This window comes from Protopterus annectens, chromosome 12.part0, assembly GCF_019279795.1.
Source record: "Protopterus annectens isolate FY-2018-M chromosome 12.part0, PAN1.0, whole genome shotgun sequence".
Classification (NCBI taxonomy): Eukaryota; Metazoa; Chordata; order Ceratodontiformes; family Protopteridae; genus Protopterus; species Protopterus annectens.
This window is the reverse complement of record NC_056746.1, coordinates 365,526,881-365,551,911: the sequence shown is the minus strand read 5'-3', so window position 1 is coordinate 365,551,911 and position 25,031 is coordinate 365,526,881. Positions and strand designations below refer to the sequence as shown.

Sequence of the window (25,031 nt, the reverse complement as noted above, 5' to 3'; positions counted from 1 at the left end):
TGTGTTTGACATGAGGTGAGAGTCTGTTCCAAAGGTGTGGTAACCTCTGGGAGACAAATCTGTCTATCCAGCAGGTTCTATTAACGTCACATACCAGGTTAAGGTCTTTAGAGCGAGTAACCCACGTACCATTTGACTTGCGGGTATGCAGCATTTCCAATAAAGCAGGGTCACAGATTGCCTTATATGCAAGGCAGAGATTGCCTTGGAGTAGTCTGTATGAAACAGAATAAAGTGATAGTGATTTCAGACAATCCACATACAACAGATGCTGAAGACCTTGAATGTTTCTTGTGAAGAACCTTTGTGGTCTCTCCAATTGCTGCAGCTGCTTGGAAAGGTACATAGCAGAAGAAGTGTTGTACTCAGTTATTGGCCTGATGAGGGAAGAAGAGTACAGGGAGGTTATAATGTCGTTTTTCCGGCAGCAGTGCCCTTACTTATGAGATGAGCAATACAGAATGCCCTTTTTACCACTGTTGAGACATTGTGATCAAAGGTAAGGTTGCTGTCAACATGTATGCCCAGGTCTCTCACCACTGAGTGTGTACTTAGGGTGTTGCTATTGATGTGGCAGCAGTTAGCAGGAACATCGCTCTTACTGAAAGGGATCATCATCACCATCATCCCCCTTTTTCCCCATTTTCTACATGGGGTCGGGGTATCATGTTAACTGTTGCCATCTGTCTCAATTCAGTGCTACACTCTTGCCTTCTTCAATACTCATGCCTGACTGTTGCAGATCTTTCACACAATCCATCTACCTCTTTGCTGGATATCCTCACTTCCTCTAACTTTTTTCTTGTCTGTCCCAAATCTTCCTCACCAGATTGTCTTCTGCTTTTCTACATGTGTCCAAACCACCATAATCTGTTCTCTTTGATATTTTCTGCAATTGGGGCTACTTTGGCTTCTACTCTTATGTCCTCATTTTGTCTGTCCCACAGTGTGCATTCTACCACCCTTCTCAGGCACTTCATTTCCATCACCTTTAGCTTCTTCAACTGTTCTGGCTTTACTGTCCAGGTATCTGTATCATACACTAGTACTGGTTACACAACTCTCATGTACACTCTTACCAAAAGGGATGGTAATACATTTTATTCCACTGAGTTTAAGTTCAGATTCCAAACTGTGCAATCATATATTCACCTACACAGTTTCAGTCTGGTCAAAAATTTGTGTAAATTTAGAAAAATTATGACCACTTTGTATAAATGAAGTGAGGTGATGAAAAATTTAACAGAGTACTGCACTCTCATGTGACTTTCTTAACAACGTACAAATATTCACACAGAATTGTTTTATAGGAGTATTATGATTAAATAAGGAGAAACTGTACTTGACTTATTTCTTACCCTTGTAAAAAAAGATGTGTCCAGCTCATCTGGAAAGTCAACTGTGTCCTCTTCCATGAAGCTGGCAGGAGTAAAGCTGCGTCTTTGGGCCCGTCGGAGGGTGCTTTCTTTGAGAGATCGGCCCTGGAATATGGAAATCAGCAAACATGAACCATCTTTCATTTTCAGATAGTACCAAACTGAAAAGTGACACGAACAATTCAAAACATATTCTTTGTCTCTGGTGATTATGCTTCAAAATTGTACTTAAATTTTTATGACTGCATAAAAAAGGGGACATAGTACTTCTGTTTTTATGACCGCATAAAAAAAGGGATGCATAGCTTGTCCTTAGGAATACAGACACAAACTCTGTTATGTTTTTCTTGTATTATTTATTTATCATCCATTAATCAGGTAAGAAGGCTAATCCATGAACTACTTTTAGCAGTAACCAAAGCCAGAAAAGCAAAACAAGATATAAAATATATATAAAGTCGCATTGAGTTTAGTGTAGCCAGTTAACTAGCATGCATTTGGAATTAAACTGGGGTACTGGGAGAAAAGCAACATACACACAAGCAGAACATACAAACTTCACAGATACTGACTGGAGGTCAGGACTGAACCCTTAACATCTTTAGTTGTGAGGCAGAGATCTTACCAGTGAACTATTTTACTGCCTATGATGTATGCTGTAATTAGTGTACTTCAGTAATGCTGACGTTCAAGGGCACTGACACAAAACACAATAATGGCAGCTTCTGCATGATAAACACCAAAAAGTCACTAGCACAATGGGACTGGTCGCTGAGTAGTAATATCCACAAAGGGTCGCAAATAAACACTTATATCCAAAAGTAGCGTTTATTTAAGAATAAAATCGACAAAATCTCCTTCACGTGAGCGCTTTCGTTTGGCTCATGCCAAACTTTCTCAAAACAATAACAATCACCAGCTTTACGTTTAAATACACATCCTAAAATAACATCAATTAAACAATTAATGTTGCATGATCTTTTAACCGCTGCACTACTAAACTAAAAGAAGCATGACAGGAATGGATCGTGAACAAAACAGGAAAAACAGGACGTTCTAAAACCTATAAGGAATCTAAACAATATTCACTAGTATTAAATACATTAACCTGAACGTGTAACTAATCTATAATTTGATGATTAAATGTTATATATTGTTATATGGTAATAATACATCAGAATTACTCTAACTAGCTAATACACATAAGTAAGCTATAATATATATATATATATGTATATACAATTTTTAAAATTTGTTTAAAATGAATAATATAAATATAAATATATATAAATATTAATATAAATATTAATATATATAAAATATATATATATTAAACATCTAAAATTGTAAATTACTATAAAACCACATAATATATAAGCAAACAGAACAATGATAATATATAATGAAATTTGATAATCTCAAATGAAACTAGTCTATCTAGATAAAGTTTTTAATTTTAAAATGCTACTAATAGAAACATGATTATTCATTCCTGGCCAGTTGTTGGAATTTAATCTCAACTGCCATTCTAATTCATGTTTTTCCAAGAGTTGTTGCCATGCCCCCCCTCTCTAACATCTAGTTTTATTACATCCAGTACAATAAATTTAAAAGTATGTCCTGGATAAAATTGTACGTGTTTAGCTAGGGCGTTAAACTCATTTTCATCTCTTATTGCTCTAATGTGTTCTCCTATCTGTTCTTTTAATTTCCATTCTGTTTTCCCCACATAAAACATGGGGCAAGACTGACAGAGGGCACAATACACCACTCTTTCGGTAGAACAGCATGCTTTATGTTTCAATGTGATTTTGTTATTGGAAATGGTTAAATTATTTGTCTCAAAGATAAACTTACAAAACTTACATTTACCACATCTGAAAGTTCTACCTATCACATTTTTCTTATAACTTTCAAAAATATTTTTCATATTCTTACCCCTTTTATATACTATTCTAGGTTTTTCATCCATAATACTATGTAGTGTCATATCATTCATAATAATCTGCCAATTTTTATTAATAATTTGCCTAATAATGTTACTATGAACGCTATAATTTCTAATGAAAGCATTTCTAAATTCTTTGGAATTATTAACCACATTATTAATCAATGAAGTATTCTCCTCCATTTCAATATTTTCTATATCAGGTGGAACTAAAGATTGATTCGAAGATACTATTTCAATATTCGTGTCAACAATACTATGTTCCGAACAAGATTCTAAATGTACCAACAACGGTTTATAGAACAATCTTTCCCGCTTATTAGTAACTTCACTCATAACTTCATTGATTAAAAAATCAGGGTAGCCTCTATTTTTGAACATACTCGATAATAACTGACATTCTAATAGGAAATCTTCCCATTTGCTCACCATCCTTGCAGCCCTCACGAACTGGCCTTTTATTACAGCCTTTTTTTGAGGGAAAGGATGGCAGCTGTTATAGTGTAAAAGCATGTTACTATAAGTTACACGTTCAGGTTAATGTATTTAAAACTAGTGAATATTGTTTAGATTCCTTATAGGTTTTAGAACGTCCTGTTTTTCCTGTTTTGTTCACGATCAATTCCTGTCATGCTTCTTTTAGTTTAGTAGTGCAGCGGTTAAAAGATCATGCAACATTAATTGTTTAATTGATGGTATTTTAGGATGTGTATTTAAACGTAAAGCTGGTGATTGTTATTGTTTTGAGAAAGTTTGGCATGAGCCAAACGAAAGCGCTCACGTGAAGGAGATTTTGTCGATTTTATTCTTAAATAAACACTACTTTTGGATATAAGTGTTTATTTGCGACCCTTTGTGGATATTACTACTCAGCGACCAGTCCCATTGTGCTAGTGACTTTTTGGTGTTTGGTATCGTGTGGATTTTTTTTGGTTTGGTTTCTGTAGCGGCATGGATTTGGCTGGGAGTGCTGAGGAGGCGTCACCCATACGCAATGAGGAAGTTTCTTTACAAGCTATATCGCGCATGTTACAAACGCTTAATGACAGGATGGATCGGTTTGAACAGCGTTCGTTAACGCAATGTTCAAATTTAACGCTACATAAAAATCCGTTTGTGGACATTACGGAGGATGAACCTGAAGAGGTTTTTCAGAATAATACCAGTGATGTTTTTTGTCGACAAGGGGAAACTAGAATACAACCTTTAAATTCAAGTAACACCACGACGGAAGAACTGGGGAAGTGGATGCAAAACACAAGTGGGTTTCATTTGCACGGAACCCCTTTGACAGGTACTGTTGAATCGATGTCTGATAAATTGGCTGATTTAGACTATATTTTGTTAAAAATAAAAAAACTGCAAATGGATAACCTCTATTTTCAGGAATGTCTAAATAAGAAGATAGTACCTAAGGGCCTCCGGGTTTGGAGGTTTCCTACTGGTCTTCATGCAAATTCTACTTTACATATGGAACTGCTAAAATTGTTTGATAAGTTTGGTTTTGACTATATGGGTCTGGTTATCAAGGACAATAATAGTACTTTGAACCAGTTGTTCAAGCAAGCTAACGAGTTGGATAAGAAGTTAAAAGATGATATTTCTTTCAGTAAACATGATTATGACTATCATCGTATTTTTAAATCTATTGATGAAAAAGTGAAAATTATCAAAGAAAGGAAAATAAAAAAACTTGACCGGGACATTTTAGCCTATAGTCAAGGGTTTGCATACCCCCAACCCCCAACATCACAACAGTGGGGAAAGCAATTTAGTAATAGTAACAGTAATAATTTCGATCAAACAGAGAATGTTGGAATAACTACTGTTATTGATGATTTTTGCGATGAAGAAACAGATTTTTTAGGGGAGAGTTCCTTCCCGCCATTACGGAGGTCCGAGAGACTCCAGCAAAGACAGCAAAACAACATTCAAGTAAATCAAGTCCAACAACATCAAGGGACCAGTTATGGGTCACATATGAGGGGGAGAACACAGAGGGGTCCATGGAGGGGTCGTCGTTAGTAAAGGAGTGTGATTTAAATGGACCCACCTTATACTTTAACAATAAGAGGGATTTTACTGTGTATAATTATTCAGATTTAACTTTTGATGCTAATATTGGCGAATTACTATCATATGGTCAAACCTTTGTCCCAAGCAAGAAAATGAACATGGTGCAAAGTATCATAGATTTAAAAATGTATACTAGAAAGTTGAATTTTTCACAAATGTTCAGGAATAATGATTGATTAGTTAGACCATTTTATGTGTCAAGTTCATTTAATCCCCCATTACATGCTACAATAGAGAGGTTTGAAAAAGCATGTGAATTGGATTTTAGAGCTGTTTGTAATGGGATGAATAACAACAATAATAAAAACATTAGGTATAATTTATCTAAACAAGATAATGAAATACTATTTTATATAGCTAATATTGATACTGTGAGATTTATAAAACCTGATAAAGGCGGAGGTATCATGATATTTAATAATAGTGATTATATACAGAGAATGATGACTATATTAGAAAGTGAAACATACTCAGAGAGTTCAATTAATGAAAAGAATATTGCGTACAGGAAAATTAGGGGTATTATTTATGATTTATTTATTGACGGGATTCTAACCTCTGATGAGTTTAATTATTTAAATATGGACTATCCAAGAACCCCGACTATATTCGGGGTTCCTAAAATTCATAAAAGTACCATATGTCCACCTTTTAGAGTTATTGTTGATGCACAGGGATCCATCACTTACCCGATAGCAAAATTTATAGATAATAAATTAAAAAAATATATTAATTCAGAAAAACATCTTTTAAAGGATTCGTGGCACTTTTTGAGTATTTTAAATTCCCTTGTATATAATGAAGATGATTTTCTGGTCACTATAGATGTTAAAGATTTGTATTCATCTATACCTGATAGTGACGGTATCAGTATGTTTAATATTTATTATACAAGGAAGGGTATTAGTAATGATTTAATAAATTTATATGAGCAATTATTGGATATAGTGCTTAGGAATAATTTTATCTATTTTAACAAAAATATTTATTTACAAAAAGAAGGGGTAGCGATGGGGTCGCCATGCGGTGGATTATATGCTAATACTGTGATGTATACGTGGGAATATGATTATGTTTTTAATTCTAATTATTTTAAATATTGTAAACTTTACCTCCGATTTTTGGATGATATTTTTATTGTGTGGACTGGAAATAGTAAGCTATTAGATGAATTTTTAGATTATTTAAACGGAACAACATCCTTTTTAAAATTTACGGCAAACTATGACATGAGTAATATAGCTTATTTGGATGTATGGTTAGAGAAAGATAGGCCGAACAAGGCAAACAAAATGAAAATCTACCGTAAAAAAACTTATAGTAACATGCTTTTACACTATAACAGCTGCCATCCTTTCCCTCAAAAAAAGGCTGTAATAAAAGGCCAGTTCTTGAGGGCAGCAAGGATGGTGAGCAAATGGGAAGATTTCCTATTAGAATGTCAGTTATTATCGAGTATGTTCAAAAATAGAGGCTACCCTGATTTTTTAATCAATGAAGTTATGAGTGAAGTTACTAATAAGCGGGAAAGATTGTTCTATAAACCGTTGTTGGTACATTTAGAATCTTGTTCGGAACATAGTATTGTTGACACGAATATTGAAATAGTATCTTTGAATCAATCTTTAGTTCCACCTGATATAGAAAATATTGAAATGGAGGAGAATACTTCATTGATTAATAATATGGTTAATAATTCCAAAGAATTTAGAAATGCTTTCATTACAAATTATAGCGTTCATAGTAACATTATTAGGCAAATTCTTAATAAAAATTGGCAGATTATTATGAATGATATGACACTACATAGTATTATGGATGAAAAACCTAGAATAGTATATAAAAGGGGTAAGAATATGAAAAATATTTTTGAAAGTTATAAGAAAAATGTGATAGGTAGAACTTTCAGATGTGGTAAATGTAAGTTTTGTAAGTTTATCTTTGAGACAAATAATTTAACCATTTCCAATAACAAAATCACATTGAAACATAAAGCATGCTGTTCTACCGAAAGAGTGGTGTATTGTGCCCTCTGTCAGTCTTGCCCCATGTTTTATGTGGGGAAAACAGAACGGAAATTAAAAGATCGGATAGGAGAACACATTAGGGCAATAAGAGATGAAAATGAGTTTAACGCCCTAGCTAAACACGTAAAATTTTATCCAGGACATACTTTTAAATTTATTGTACTGGATGTAATAAAAATAGATGTTAGAGAGGGGGCATGGCAACCACTCTTGGAAAAACATGAATTAGAATGGCAGTTGAGATTAAATTCCAACAACTGGCCAGGAATGAATAATCATGTTTCTATTAGTAGCATTTTAAAATTAAAAACTTTATCTAGATAGACTAGTTTCATTTGAGATTATCAAATTTCATTATATATTATCATTGTTCTGTTTGCTTATATATTATGTGGTTTTATAGTAATTTACAATTTTAGATGTTTAATATATATATATTTTATATATATTAATATTTATATTAATATTTATATATATTTATATTATTAATTTAAAAAAAAAATAAAAATTGTATATACACATATATATATATATATATATATATATATATATATATATATATGTATTATAGCTTACTTATGTGTATTAGCTAGTTAGAGTAATTCTGATGTATTATTACCATATAACAATATATAACATTTAATCATCAAATTATAGATTAGTTACATGTTCAGGTTAATGTATTTAATACTAGTGAATATTGTTTAGATTTCTTATAGGTTTTAGAACGTCCTGTTTTTCCTGTTTTGTTCACGATCCATTCCTGTCATGCTTCTTTTAGTTTAGTAGTGCAGCGGTTAAAAGATCATGCAACATTAATTGTTTAATTGATGGTATTTTAGGATGTGTATTTAAACGTAAAACTGGTGATTGTTATTGTTTTGAGAAAGTTTGGCATGAGCCAAACGAAAGCGCTCACGTGAAGGAGATTTTGTCGATTTTATTCTTAAATAAACGCTACTTTTGGATATAAGTGTTTATTTGCGACCCTTTGTGGATATTACTACTCAGCGACCAGTCCCATTGTGCTAGTGACTTTTTGGTGTTTGGTATCGTGTGGATTTTTTTTGGTTTAGCTTCTGCATGATAATTGGTGCAATTTGAAGAGATAATATGAAAAGTCCAACATTAGGCAGTGGCCTCACTATTGATACTAATGTAGTTCTCGCTCTCTACGTTCAGAAGTTAAAGGACAGGAGTGGTGCATATACACATCTGTGCATACTATCTGGGTTAGCCAATGTGTGAAAAAACGTTTGTCGAGGTCCATTATAACAATGCTCAGAATGTCATAGCAGGAAAATCATCAGGGAGTGAATACTGACTTACTGGAATGGGGGCTAGCATATTTTCAAACTGTGTGCTATGTTAGAGAGGAGGGGGAGGGGGAGTTTTATGATTCTTTTTCACATTTTCAGTTTTCTCAGAATTAGTATTATTTTATAATTGATTTGTTGACATTGCTCCCTGGGAAAAAAAAGAAGCTGCTTGAGTTGGTTTGGGAATTTAGACTTTGAGGCAGCAACTACTTATGTGTCGATGGCCTGAAATGTGATGTAATACATAAAGTAGAACTGAGGTACAACACTTAATTAACATTAATATAAAGATGGAATCAACTATGCATGCTTAGAGGAAATACACAGTGCTGTATTTAGGCTCCTTATTGAAATGTTGGTACTCCTAATGCCAAGTATTTATACACTGAAATAAAAAGGACAAAGTCAGTTGAACAGCGAATATCAAACATAGCTGTTCTCCTTCAAATTTATTTGAAGGGGGTAAGCCCACCTGCATCACCAATGTGGGGGGGGCAAACCCCTCACCCCAAATTCATATATACCAATTATGAGATCTCTATACTCGGAGAAAAAGGAATATTCCAAGAAATGGCCATCTCAGACTTGGTGTATACATGTTCATTTTTCTGGCCATTCACTCTGCATATTTCAAAACTCACTCATGGGGGTCCCAACATGCCAAATGGTTACCCTGTATTTACAAACTACTTCATTATTTTAATGACTGCGGTTTTCTATGCTGTCTTTTCTCCTCATGTAGAGGCCCTTGGACTGACCTATAAATACAGGTTTTTCCAGGCTTTGATGCTCTAACCAACACCATAATCCTCAGTCATGTTTTTTTTATTGCACTCAGACAATATCTGCTATTATTCCATGCAGTAAGACATTTATCCATGAGGATATGGTATGGTCTGATCACACTTGCTCTGCAGATCTTTGATGACACTGACTTACCTACCACTGCAGTAAACAAGAAAAGCCGGCATCAATTTCATGTCTCTGAAAGATGCAGTAATGTTAAGTGGAAAAAATACTGCAAGGAAATATCCCCACTCCCATGACTGAGCATTACATGCCATCTTCACTGGTTTCCACTAGAGGTCACAGTTCATCCACCCATTATTAATCTGTGACATGCACTGCAGTAAACCCTAGCACCCAAGTCAACAACCAACCAAGACTGTGTTGTAACAAAACATGTTATTTTTTATACCAGTATTCTAATCCAGAATGTTCTTTGAGGTAGCAATAACACTAGCAGCAATCTACCTGAATAGTTAGAGAAGTTGCTGGAGTTTACCATCCCACTCTGTAATTTGGTTACTGAAAACTTATACGCCTACCAACTGGTTTATTTACACTGCTGATAAAAAAGATTAGCAAAAAAATTCAGTGCAAACATGAACACTGATTACATAATGAAAACATAAAATACCCATAAGTTTTTAACATAATGTATCCAAGATCATAAATATCAAAGCAAACAGTAAGGACAGTAAGGATGAATGGTCCAACATGCAGAAAACACGGTACACAGTAAAAAACAGCGGACCAAGCCATGATAGTGAGCGCATTCGCAGCATCTTTGCTGCTTCATCAGACATTACAGAGGGTTATAATCCTAAGGAAGTGGATGAAGTCCTCTCTCAGATACCATTGATGAGGGGGGAATCAAGGGAAACCTTACTTATCTGAGAAGCAGGTAAGGGGTAACAGAGATGAAACTCACTATAATAAAATGAGAGTACCCCTTATGTACTCCAGTAAAATTAAACCGTTACAGAATATTTTTTGACAGGAATTGGTGTGTCCTATGTACGGATGAACACATTAAAGCTATAGTGGGGGACAGACCAAGATTTGTTTTCAGAAATAAAAAATCACTTAGGATGCTCTATTATCCAAAGTCAAATAATAGTAATGAGATGGCTTTGAGTGTTGTAGGCACTCTGCCCTGTAAGAAATGTAACTTTTGCCATCTGATTTATACCAGCAGTAGGTTTTTACATCCTGGCAAAGGTAGGATGATGGAGTTTAATAATATACATGCCAGTTATGATTCTATACATGTGGTCTACCTGGCCTACTGCCAGGTATTATGTCCTTCTATGTTGGTAAAATGGACAGAAAGTTCAGGGATCGTATTAGAGAGCATGTGTACAATATTAGCAGACAGATAGAAACAAGTGTACTAGCTAAACATGTCATGCAGCATAACCCCACACACTCCTTTAGATTTATGGTGATTGAGAACATTGTGCCTAGTGAATAGGGAGGTAATGTTAGAAATAGAACAGAAACATCAGAACTCAAATGGATTATTAGGATGCGTGCTACTACAGGTAGGGGTTTGAACGATAAGATATGCATTAAACCCGTTCTGCAAGCTAAAGAGCTGAAGAGAGGATGCATGCCAGAAATATATATATATATATATATATATATATATATATATATATATATATATATATATATATCTACATACAGACTTTATATACATTCTTAAATATGTTTTTTACTTAGACTGCTTTTTTATATGTGTCACTATTTTGTACACTATTGTTGTTTGTACAGACCATCCATTTTACAATTTGTAACTTTAAGGCAGAAATGGCGAAGTGACCTCATTGGCTGATTTGTATTTTAAAAATGGTGTCTTTTGGTTCTTTTTGTAATGTCTGATGAAACAGCAAAGGTGCTGCGAAAGTGCTCACTATCATTAAAAGTTTATGCCTTATGTTGCCGTGGCTTGGTCCTACACTACTTTTTACTAAGATCATAAATATGTTTAAAAGAAAAGAAAAGCCTGAGGAATGACTATCAGATGAGGTTAAAATCCTGTTTAATACATTTTTGGCTATTATCTGAAGGCTCAACTAAGCTGTACTCCTTTAACCACAAAGGTTGAGTATTCCAAAGAATTTGGGCAACAAGTTCAAAAGCTTGTGCACCAGAAGAATCTACACAAATTCTAGGAATCTGTCAGGTGTGTGTGTGTGTGTGTGTGTGTGTGTGTGTGTGTGTGTGTGTGTGTGTGTGTGTGTATACGTTCACATATTTGTCTCTGCACACGCTTGGATCATCATGACGTAGTGGGTGAGGAAGTTCAGTGACTCAGAGGTGGTAAGTGGTTGTAAAACACTGCTGGCAGTTAGAGGTATCAGAGGGATCAGAAAGTAGGGTCATACTGAGCTTTAGTCAGTTAGAAAGACAGTATGCAATATTTGTAAAATTAGACAATGATTTTAGACCATGTCAGGATCCTGTTACTCACATTCCTGGATTACTGATGCAATTTGACCCTTAGTGACAGTTCAGTACGCATCTACAGTAGCAGAGTGACTGCTACTATGGATGTGTACTGAACTATCTCACTGCCACTGTGGATGTGTGCTGAGCTATCACCATGCTACTATGGATGTGTGCTGAGCTATCACCCTGCTACTATGGATGTGAACTGAGATGTCACTCTGCTACTATGGATGTGTGCTAAGCTATCACTCTGCTACTATGGATGTATACTGAGCTATCCATAGCGGAAGCGTGATAGCTCAGTACACATCCATAGCAGCAGGGTGATAGCTCAGTACACATCCATAGCAGCAGAGTGATAGCTCAACACACATCCATAGCAGCTGAGTGATAGGTAAGTACACATCCATAGTGGCAGAGTGATAGCTCAGTACACATCCATAGCAGCAGGGTGACAGCTCAATACACATCCATAGTACACATCCATAGCGGCAGGGTGATAGCTTAGTACACATCCATAGCGGCAAAGTGATTAATACATCCATAGTGGCAGGGTGATAGGTCAGTACACATCCATAGTGGCAGGATGTTAGGTCAGTACACATCCATAGCGGCAGGGTGATAGCTCAGTACACATCCATAGCAGCATGGTGACAGCTCAGCACACATCCACAGTAGCAGAGTGATAGCTCAGCACGCATCCATAGTGGTAGAGTGACAGCTCAATACACATCCATAGTACACATCCATAGCAGCAGGGTGATAGCTTAGTACACATCCACAGTGGCATGGTGATAGGTCAGTACACATCCATAGTGGCAGGGTGATACCTCAGTACACATCCATAGCAGCAGGGTGATAGCTCAGTGCACATCCATAGCAGCAGGGTGATAGCTCAGTACACATCTATAGCAGCAGGGATATAGCTCAGTACACATCCATAGCGGCAGGGTGATAGGTCAGTACAAATCCATGGTGGCAGGGTGATAGGTCAGTACACATCCATAGCGGCAGGGTGTTAGATCAGTACACATCCATAGCGGCAGGGTGATAGCTCAGTGCACATCCATAGTAACAATGTGATAGCTCAGTACACATACATAGTGGTAGGGAGATAACTCAGTACACATACATAGCGGCAGGATAATAGCTCAGTACAAATCCATAGCGGCAAGGTGATAGCTCAGTACACATACATAGCGGCAGAGTGATAGCTCAGTACACATCCACAGTAGCACAGTGATATCCACAGTAGCAGGGTGATAGCTTAGGACACATCCATAGTGGCAGAGTGATAGCTCAGTACATATCCACAGCGGCAGAGTGACAGCTCAGTACACATCCATAGTGGCAGGGTGATAGCTCAGTGCACATATACAGTGGCAGGGTGATAGCTCAGTACACATCCATAGCGGCAGGGTGATAGCTCAGTACACATACATAGTGGCAGGGTGATAGGTCAGTACACATCCATAACTGCAGGGTGATAGGTCAGTACATATCCAAAGTGGCAGGGTGATCAGTCAGTACTCATCCATAGCAGCAGGGTGATAGCTCAGCGCACATCCACAGTAGCATGGAGATAGCTCAGCACAAATCCACAGTAGCACAGTGATATCCACAGTAGCAGGGTGACAGCTCAGCACACATCCATAGTGGTAGGGTGATAGCTCAATACACATCCATAGCAGCAGGGTGATAGCTCAGCACACATCCACAGTAGCATGGCGATAGCTCAGCACACATCCACAGTAGCACAGTGATATCCACAGGGTGACAGCTCAGCACACATCCACAGTAGCACAGTGATATCCACAGGGTGACAGCTCAGCACACATCCATAGCGACAAAGTGATAGCTCAGCACACATCCATAGCAGCAGAGTAATAGCTCAACACACATCCACAGCGGCAGAGTGATAGCTCAGCACACATTCATAGTGGCAGAGTGATAGCTCAGTACACACCCACAGTGGCAGGGTGATAGCTCCGTACACATCCACAGCAGCAAGGTGATAGCTCAGCACACATCCACAGTAGCACGGTCACAGCTCAGTACACATCCATAGTAGCAGGGTGATAGTTCAGTATACATAATAGTAGTAGTTGTCCATAGTGAGTTTTCTTAGAACAGATATGTTCTGACAGCATCAGTTGGTCTACAAAGATGACTTTCCTTGATGAATCATTCAGCTGGATTACCCACTCTACCAATCAGAATCTGGCATTTTTTCATAGATCCAATTCTTAGGCAAGGACACTTGCTTTTATTGATATGCAGTAGCTGTGGCAGTGACTATGTAAACATGTTCATCCCCTGTACCCATCAGTTCACCCTTTGCCACCAGTAAGCACCTTCCAGCAAATCAAGAAAATTAGGATGTTCTGGCACCCTCCCCTGCTAACTAGTGATATCCAAGAAAGAAATCTAGGCTTGGAAAACTGATCAACATACAACCTTTAAGAGTATTTATAGAAGTCTATATAAAAGGTGCCTTTTTCTTTATTTTTGTATTATTCCATTAACAATGGATATATTTGTAATGCCTGAAAGCTTGTGAATGGATATATTGAATTTTGGAGTAAAATGTACACTGGATTTTAATTCCCGGCTCTGTGGAAATTATGACTGGGAGAAACAAGTATATACTTGCCTGACTTACACAAATTTCAGCAGCCAAGGGGAACAGGATGACCTGCTCAGGCACCACAAGACAGACAGAGAGTATTTCTGACCCATCAGTGAGGATTCTCTTTGTAGCCTTATAGGACAGGTCCACCCTAGCTGCTATGCTTGTGTGTGTGTGTGTGTGTGTGTGTGTGTGTGTGTGTGTGTGTGTGTGTGTCTAACAACAGCATCTGACATGGCCTGGTGTTTATAAGGAAACACTTGCACATCAGAGTGTACACATTGTTTATTATACATGGTATATCCATGCACCTCAACCACACTTAAGGCATCAAATTCACTTACGACTATATAACCTAAATTTTAACACAGAGTACAGCTGAGTAAATACTGGAATATGTAGGATGGCATTAATGATGGGCTCTGGCTGATATAATAGTATAGGAAACTGCATCCTGTTATAAGCAAGTGAAATCTGCTAGATAAAATGTTCTTAATTTCTGGAATATCAGATAGAGATTTAGTTGTACATAGTCACGGCACGTAGGTGAGGCCTCTGATAACCTATAGCTCACAGTGCTCATTCCTTTTCTGAATGTGTGAAATTATGTTTCTGAGTAGCTGGTGTGAGTGCAAACACACACAACAAAGGACAGATAAACGATAATTCTCAGAGGAGCAGGAGGGAGCAGTGTTGCTCATTACAAGTGAACCAACAGGCAGAAAAGTGGAAAAAGTGGATGGGCCAAGTGTCTTTAGATACTGTTAAGTTGTTGGGTTACCACAGCTGAAGTTTGCAACACTGAATTTGACCCTTATGAGCAAAAGACCAGTCAACAAAGTGTCAGAATGGATTATTTTATACAACTGCAAGCAAAACACAGACCCTTTTCCTAGTGGTATTTTTTTCTTTTAACTTGCATAACAACTGAGGGCCTACAATATGAATGAAAGCCCCTCCCCTTCTTTAGTTTTCAACTTTTATACCCTATTATATTTTGCCACTGAACATTAACCTGCCAGTGGCACACGTGTTTGACTTGCAGCAGCATAAGACACTACATTGGTAGTATAATATTGTACAAAACATGTATAAGAGTACATAACAACATGCAGTACTGAAGTCTGAAAAATCACCAAGGTTAATTAATAAAATGCAAAAGTTAAAAAAAATAAAAACTTACCTTCACAAGAGCAGCTGCTGCTCTAAAACTCATTTTAGCCACAGATTCCCGCTTCCTCCTTCGTGGCACCCTATTGAACCCAGACCGAGAGCTTGTAAAAGAGCAAAGGGATGCTGCACCAGGAGTAATTGGTGTATGAGGGACACTGTACCCATCGTTGTCATCTGCCATACGAAATGCCCGTCCTCGTGCAAGGGGGTCAATTATCTAAAAGAAAAGTAAAAGCAGACCAGAGTGCAAAGGGTAAAGCTTCAGAATCAATGAAAACTCAAACTAGAAACTTTTAGAAGAATCAAATAATTCAAAGTAATTTGGTAAACGGAAGGTACCATTCCAGCATTGCAAAAGCTATGTGTACTTGCTCCCTTCTTGACATAATTTCCAATTAATGTTGCAAACAGTCCTGCTCACAGATATTAGCATCTGAAGAAATTGTGTTCTGATTGTGTAAAAACAACAGTGCATGGCTGTCTCTCTCTTAAAGTAAAAGATTAATGTTTTCCTTAATGTTGCCTAAATTTGCTACTGAAATCTTGATGGAGAGGCATGCCTGGACATGAACTGTCATGTGGCAGTTACCATACAAAAATAGAAACACTTACTTTTTTTCCATTTTTTTTTTCAGATATTTCATATTATTTGCCGTAAGACAGCGTCGTCATCTTGCATATTGAGATTGTTAAACTTAAAATTTCAATAGTGATGTGACGTGACTGATTTCAAAGTAGGATTCAGCTGTGATGAGGAATCTCTCAGGGGAAGAAGAATAAAGTGCAGCACATACATTTTATTATTCTTGTTTATTTACATTTTCGTTCTTGTTAATTCTTTTTTTAGGGATACGACAAATTATTACAAAATACAAACTGTAACCAAGAGGAGGATGTTAAATGAAGCACAGGTTCTGCTTAATGCAGAGAAGTGAAGCACCAGTTTAATAGAAACCTACAAATATTTCCCTCTTAGCATGATTAACAGAAATACATTGTCATTGTGATTACCTGGCATTGCACAAATGCTTTCACCTTCCAGTCCAAGCTAATGCATCAGTTCAAGCTGACTTGTGCAGACAGGATGCCCACAATAAAGAAGAATGCAGCATATATCATATATGTGTAACTGATTAACACTTCTGTTATTTATCACTGATGTTATAGGAAGAGTTCAGACTGCAAAGCTGCATGTTGATCACATTTCCACCTATGGGGAGCAGGAGTTACCTTTCATGGATTTGTTCTAATTGTACGATTATTGTACACTAAATACAACATTATAGTACCTGGACACCCTAACAATTTGACTTCACTCGCATTTATTATTGCACAAGAAAAATACAGGGGTTCTGCAATTAATAGTACTAATTTAGTTTTCATAAGTATGTAATCCAGTCTCATCCATCCAACTTTTGTTTTTTTAGGCTATTATCCCTTAACTGTGAACAGCTATAGTTGACATCATTTTGTAGTACATCTCTTGGCCCAGTAGGCAAAAAGGTGTTGACATTTTGAGAGAACAAGGTAATGGCCATACAGCAGATTCAGATAGCTGTAAAACACAGACATAGGGAATGTGCTAGCGCATTCATTTTAGTGAATGGTCAACTGGCCTTTCAGTCAATTGAGAATCCTTATTATTCAGAGTTTGGAGACAGTGGTGGTGCTGTGGTAGCGTTGTCGCCTCACAGTTAGACGTCGCCCGTTCGATTCTCAGAGCGTCTTCTGTGTGGCGACATGCGTGAACGGGCAGTCTTTCGTTGAAGGTTGTGCGTTAGGCCTGGCAAGCCAGCACATAAAAAAACTCTACTGCCAATCATTAGCGGACCGGAGTTCCGCTGTGGCGACCCCTAACCGGGAAAAGCCGAAAGACACATACATACAATCCAGTTCTTACTTATATTCCAGAGCCCCCCCATGTCACCAAGCCCTATAAACATTACCCGGGCTTTCTGAGCTGGCAACAGTTCTGATGGGGAATTCCATTTACCTGTATAGGTAAAAGATTTTTTTTTTTATTTTATTTAGACAAAATCCTATTACAGCTTCAGTGGTCTATTGGGAAGGAAGGGTGGAATAGAGACATTGTGCACACACAGATCAGACAATATTATAAGGATACTCAGGAAATACTTAATAACCTGCAGTAAGAAGCTGCAATAATCAGTTACACAATTCAGACTTGCCTCCAGTATAATTCCCTGTGGTTATGGGTGCACAATTTTCTCTGCATTTTTCTGCCCTGTGATCTGGGACACTCTCTGGACCTGCATGAAATGGGAGAACAGAAGTGTGTACTGACTCAGGTTACATCTTGGGTTATCTAACAGATAACTAACTTAGTGATGCTGATAAACACTTGTGGTACAATTTTATACTTTTAACTGCACAATCCAGACATTTGCATTCACTACTTCTCTAAGTAGTTGGAAAGTGTATTCCTTACAAGGGTAAGAATACAATAGGGATGCTTAGGTGCTTATTTGCTTTCCTGGATTCTAAACTGTGGCATACAGAGGACAGAGTTTGTTGATAAGGGAATCAGCTGAGCAGTCTTCCCACTATCATGTCTTTTTAAGTGCAAGTTCTGGAGAGAAAGGCACACACAGACAGGGATAGTGTGACTTCTGCCATGTATATATTACTCAGATTCTTGAAAGCAACAGTTATGACAGCAGTGTGATGTCAGATCACTGGGTACTAGGTTTATTTACAGGCTCATAGGCTCAGTTACCAAGTATACAAAGTACTGACCATCAAGAAGTCTGACTGCCATAAAGCTATGTTCATATTTTCTGTTCTACTATACACACATATTCAGAAAAATGGATGTGTGTCTATATCTATCTGTCTATCTATATACAGATAGATAGGTAGCTAAAGACACACACACACACACACACACACACACACACACACACACACACACACACACACACACACACACACACACACACACACACACACACACAGGTTCATAGGTTTATACTAGGCTAATGACCACAGAGGCCTTTTTAAAAATAGCCATGCATCCAAAATGTAACTGACAAGTTTTAGGAATTTAACATTACTCTAATGGGTATATGAAGGCTAGAGCTTAGCTGCTAAAACATTTGCAGACTGCCTCTGTCCATTAGGGACACATATGCCGGACCAGGGTGAATTTCTTATAATGTATCCTACGGTCCAATTTATGCTTGAATTGAGTTAGGGAAGAACACTGCTTCACATGGACTGGAATCCTGTTCCAGTGAAGGGGTATTCTCTGAGCACACACTTGTTCCTACAACATGTTTGATTTATGTCGCAAACAAGGTTCGAGTTCCTAGCTCGGGTATTTCTGATATTATTTGTTTTGCAGATAGGCAAAAGGTCCATCACAGCGGGATCCAAGGATGCTGTGTATGCCAGGCATAGATCACTCCTCAACAGTCTGCACACACACACACTCGCACACACTGTGCCTACATGTTTATTAAAATACTGTCCCTTGCTCTAGTTGTCCTGCTGATGTAGGAAGGGCTTTAATTTGAACTCTCTTTCCAGGAAATTTAGGGTGAGGAACTCTGCCTTTATATCCTGCTGTTTTATGTGAAAGACGGAGCCCAGGTGAGCTCCCCAAAGCATCCATCAGGTGCTGAATCGAAATTTAGACTCATGGGAACTATTGTGTTAGATCCCAGACACTGTTATCTGAAATTAGCAATTATTTATAAGGATGCTGTGGCTTTGCAGCCACTGATGTCTTTCTGTAATGGCAACACCCACATCCTTAGATTTATGAATGGAAATACAAAGGTTACAGTCACAGGCACCATTAGGCTTAAGAGATGCAGCAAAATCTGAGCTTGGACCCTTGACTGCAATCCCACCCACTTTACTATGGCTGTGTCTTCTTGGGCCTTCTCTGTGGACAAAAATGGTTAAGAATGAAGAATCTCCATATCTTTTAAAATAAAGTTAGCTATCTGAGCTGCAGCAAGAGAAGACTTCTCCTAGTTCATGGTGATCCTCACACGGCCTGCATCCATGTAATGACCCAAGAAACGTCCACTAACAAGGATTCCCTTGATGGGACAACCAAGAGTCAGTTGTCCATGTAAATGAACAAAGAGGCATTCTTTCTCCAGCAAGACTCCCACAAAAATGGCTTACACCTCAGTAAATAGTCCTGGTGAAGAGGAGAAAATAATTAACAGAACCTTGTACTAGTAATGAAGCCCATCTCTGGTGAACCAAAGAACCTCCTGAATGAACTCCAGGCAGTGATGTACAAGAAGACATCTAATGTTCAATGACACCATCCAGGTGACTTTATGTAATGTAGGAGAGGACAGTCAACATCAGGAATTTGATGTACTAGTTTTGCTGAATGAAATTTCTTAGACTCAAGATGTGACAGTATCTGTATGCTGGGACAGAAAACTCTTGTCTGTGGATCTCATTCTGGGGGAGAAGTTAATAGTTATAAGACATGGCAGTCCATGTCCAGATGTGGAACTTACTGGTCCATGTAAGTGTCCCACTAAACTGGAGAAAACTTGGCAAACTATCCTAACGAGGCTGGTCCACTGAAGTGGTTAGGACTGTGCCAGCAGTGCTATGGGGTCATCCTGCTATGAACCCTCACAGGTAGAACTATGTGAGATAGCACCCCTGGATATGTGAAGGACTGCCTCATTTTACCAAGGGCTTCTTCCCGGTGTCTATGTAGACATAGAAGAACAGAAAGATCCCAAGTAGCATTATAGAGACCCTTCCCATTGGGGTTAGTACTTGTTTCCTCTCTTGAAGGCCTCTGACTAATTCCTGGGAAGTCTGCCCAAAGATGGCCTCTCCCTGGAACATGTTATTCAGAATGGTATGTCTCAGTTCAACCTTTAAGAAGGGCATCTTGAGCCATGCTACCTGACACAGGCATGCCTGAGCCTTTATCCACAGTACAGCACTGGGATAATCAGATAGGGGGCTCTATGAAAACCCACTGCACAAGGCACTGCAAGTGTTTTCTTGAATTTCCCTGAACTCAGGAAAGTCTTATAAAATTTTTCAATGGTTTGTCCAAAAATGAGGACAAGACAGTTACTGAAGGGACTTAAGGCCCCCAAACAGTACCCATTTAACAATACTGTCAAAAGATTTAGACCTTTGAGGCAAGGCAGAAAGACTCTGTGGTCTCTGTAGCTTATGATACACCAAACTGATCACAGAGCAGTCTGCCCTGGGATGCTAAGTAACAACATCACTCCATTCTCCTGGGATTATAAAGGGTACATACCATCTTAGGAACACAGGGGATATGTGTCCAGATACTTTCATGTTAAATAAATGGCATCCTTTAGGACAGGTTCCACAGGGATAATTCATGCCTCATGTTCCTTCTTATTTAGAAACTGGAAAGATTTAACCATTTCTGGGGAGGACTGGGTAGCTGGTCAGTACATACTTAACTTAATCAGCCTGAACATTTCTCAAAGGAGTTGTCATCAGGATATGAGCTGCAATAAAGGGAGATTTCATTATTCTTGTCTCTCATGAACACAACCTCAGGATCCCGTTCCTAAAGGGGGACTAAGGTAGGAAGAGAGATTCACCCCATCCCCACCTCCAGTAAATGAAAGTCTAGGTTTACCTGGCATAAGATAATGAGTGAATAATAGGTAACCTTTCAGTGGAATGTGACACTGAGTATGGCATCTACTCATGAAGGCACACATGTCTTACTACAGGCATCAAACCATTCTTCCTAGAGGTGGGCTCCTGTACCTGCATAGACAGAGTTACAGAATAAAGAAGTTATGTACTCACCATAACGTTCCATGTATGTAGTCCATCTCACCGAACATTATTACGTGTGGGTTCGGAGCAGACCCTTGGCTCTGACTCGGCTGCTTAGAAAGGCTGAAAACTTCTGATTGGCTCATGGCTAGGAGGTATCCCATGGTGCATGCGCACATTCCCCAGATATTGTTTGCTACTAGTCTATCAGAATAAGACAGGAAAAAGGACAAAGGTCTGAAAGAATAAACTGTAATAAAGGCGCCCTTATGGTATAAACCACTGTAGAAAAGGAAAACTGTTTCCAGATCCTCCAGGAAGGGGGCTGGTGGGGGGGGGGGGTTCATAATAATGTTCGGCGAGATGGACTACTCGAGAAAAGGGAACCAAATCTGACAAGGCCAGTAAGGGATGATGAGGATCATCTTGCTTCCCAACAACATTGCTTTCTGTATGACCTTGGGAATGAGTGGAAAAGGAGGAGAAGCATAAAGGAGTCCCGGGGGCCAATCGTGGACGAGTGCATCTCTTGGAGACTCTCCCAGAGGGGGGATGAGGGAGAAAAAGGTGCTGCATTTGGTGTTGATGGGGCTGGCAAAGAGATTGCAGCAGGATTGCCCCCACTTGTGGAAGATCATATGGGTTACTTACTGGTTCAAGGACCATTCGTGAGGTAACAATATTGCCCTGTTTAGCTTGTCCGCTATCACGCTGGAAGTCCCCGGGATGTGCGTTGCAATGAGAAAGCATTGGGAAGAAATTGCCCAATTCCAAACTCGCAGGGCCTCTCGACATAAGTGGTATGATCTGGTCCCCTCTTGTTTGTTTAGATACCAAACCACCGACATGTTGTCGGTCTGGATAGCTATCGTCCCTAGAGGGAGAAAGTCAAGAAGTGCTTGCAATGCTAGAAGCACCGCACTCACCTCTAGGACACTGATATGCAGATGAGCCTCCTGATCTTGTCATGTGCCTTGGACAGTCCTGCCAAGATAATTACCCCCCACAATCTGGGAGGTATCCATGGTCACAGTGGCAACGGGTTTGCGCGGTACAAAGGGAGACCCTGTGGTAAGATGACCTGGTTGAATCCACCAGCGTAGATCCTTTTTGCAAGAATCTGTGATCAGAATCTGGTGATGTAGAGGCAACTGCTGAAAGGACCATTGGGATGACAGAAGCTATTTGAGTATCCTCATATGTTTGTTTGTGTCTTTCGGCTTTTCCCGGTTAGGGGTCGCCACAGCGGAACTCCCGTTCGCTAATGATTGGCAGTTGATTTTTACGTACCGGCTTGCCAGGCCTGATGCACAACCTTCAACGAAGGTATGCCCATTCACGCATGTCTCCATGCAGAAGATGCTCTAGCTGAGAATCGAACCGGACAGCGTCTTACTGTGAGGCGACAATGCTACCGCAGCATATGTAGTCTTGCTAAAGGTACCAAGGTTATGGATGACACTATAGTTCCGAGAAGCTGCAACACCACCTTCGCTTTGACTCTTCGAAGGGGAAGTATCCTGTAAATTTGCTGCGCAAGATTCTGTATTCTGTCTGTAGGTAGTCTGGCTGTCATATCAACCATGTCTATGTTTGCTCCTATAAATGTTATAGATTGAGTGGGCAAAGTAGAGGATTTTTCCCAGTTTATAGAGATTCCCCAACTGGGAACAGAGCTTAATTGTGGAATCTCTCGATTGAACTAGACGATGCCTGGTGGTGGCGGTCAGGAGCCAATCGTCCAGGTATGGAAAGACTTGGATTCCCTGATGCCTCAAATGAGCTGTGACTACTGCCATGCACTTGGTGAACACCCAGGGGGCTGTGGTGAGACCAAAGGACAGTGCCCGAAACTGGTAATGATCTTCTCCCAGCATAGATAGCTCCTTGATGCTTTGTCCATCATTATGTGGTTATAGGCATCCTAGAGATCTATTGAGCACATCCAACTGTCTTTCCCTAACAGAGGGAGTATGGATTGTAGAGTGACCATTTGGAACTTGGACTTCTTTACACACTTGTTTAACATGCTGAGGTCTAGGATGGGTCTCCAGTCTCCTGTTTTTTTTGGAACTAAAAAGAACCTGGAGTATGTTCCGAATCCTGTCTGGTCTGGTAGGACCTTTTGGATGACTCTTTTTAATAGCAGCTTTTTTATCTCTATAGCCACTTGATCCCTGTGATTGGGTGGTACATCTGGTTTCCTTTTGGGAGGGCATGGTGGAAGGGAAAAGGGTATTGAGTAACCTCTGGTGATAATGTCTTGTACCTACCTGTCTCGAGTGAGGTTTAGTCAGGCTTCTGGGTACAAAGACAGGAGACCCCCGACCAGCTACAGAGACTCACAGTCAGGTTCCACATCAGGAACTCTGATAGGGACAGTCAAGAAAGGAATCGCAACCTCCCTGATTTTGTGGGCCTCCCCTGGCTCTAGGGCGACATCTACCATTATTTCCTCCTCCCCTGCCTCTGAAGGAGGAATCACACTGTGTATCCTGGAAAGGTCTCTGTGATTTTTTGAATCACATTTTACCGCTCTTCTGACCTTTAGGGTAAGGTCTAGAAGGAACGGTAAAACGGACTCCCACGGCAGAGAGAGTCTTTCCTTCCTGTTCACACCTGGTGAGGGTATCTTTCACCTTGGGTCCAAAAAGAGGGGATCCGTCCATGGGACCATTGGTGAATGTAGACTTGAAAGGCTCAGCAAAGATTCACAGATGCATCCAGGAATGTCTCCTTAAGGAGACTCCTGAATCTGCCACCCTACTCGCACCATCAGCTGTGTATAAGATCAACCGCATGGAGGAGTTAACAATAGATGTGAGAGTAGCCACCTGAGCAGACACTGTAGATGAGACTGCTTCAGCAGAGGTACCCTGAAGCGTATCTCCTAATTCCTTTAGATCTCTCTGAAGTCTCATAAAATGTGATAGGTAGTTCAGCGATCGCAGTGTAAAAGCCGCTGAAGAGAAGATATGCTTCCCGTACCTATCCATCGTTCGGGATTCCTTATTGGGTGGATGGATAGAAGAAGAAGTCTCTGCTAGCTCCTTCTTAGTGGCTGCCACCACCACCCTGGCATCAACAGGTAAGTCCTTGGATAAAAATTCTTTGTCTTTAGGGGTTGAAAGAAATTTATTCGGCCTCCTGGGGACCGGTTCCACGGCATCAGGAGTCTGCCATGCTTTCTGACTCACAAGATCCAGTAATTTATCAAATGAAGGAGACACCCATGAAGCTGAGGGTTGAGACCTGAAAGCCTTCAGGTACACTGACTCCTCATTGGACGGGGTAACGGTGGGCCAGCCACCTCTCTGCCTGAGGATCTCCAAAATGGTTGCAAAGGAGACATCTTCAGAGGATGACTTAGGGGACCCCTCCGACTCATCGAGGTCAGTGTCAGATGTGACAGATTCATCAGGGGAGTCTACATGCTTCCTCTTACATAATCTCTTTGGGGGGGGC

The 25,031-nt window shown here is 39.3% G+C and overlaps 1 protein-coding gene across 7 annotated transcripts in view; it reads right to left on the bottom strand.

The window, feature by feature from the left end:
• The window catches only part of RHBDF1 (rhomboid 5 homolog 1), a 1,247,410-nt gene that overhangs the window by 228,350 nt on the left and 994,029 nt on the right, over nucleotides 1-25,031 (bottom strand). For all 7 annotated transcript variants that reach the window (XM_044089448.1, XM_044089447.1, XM_044089451.1 and 4 more), the window contains 2 exons: nucleotides 15,796-16,002; nucleotides 1,359-1,481 (listed from right to left, as the gene is read on the bottom strand). In XM_044089448.1, coding sequence (XP_043945383.1) covers nucleotides 1,359-1,481; nucleotides 15,796-16,002 — 330 coding nt within the window. The remainder of the gene's footprint in view (nucleotides 1-1,358; nucleotides 1,482-15,795; nucleotides 16,003-25,031) is intronic.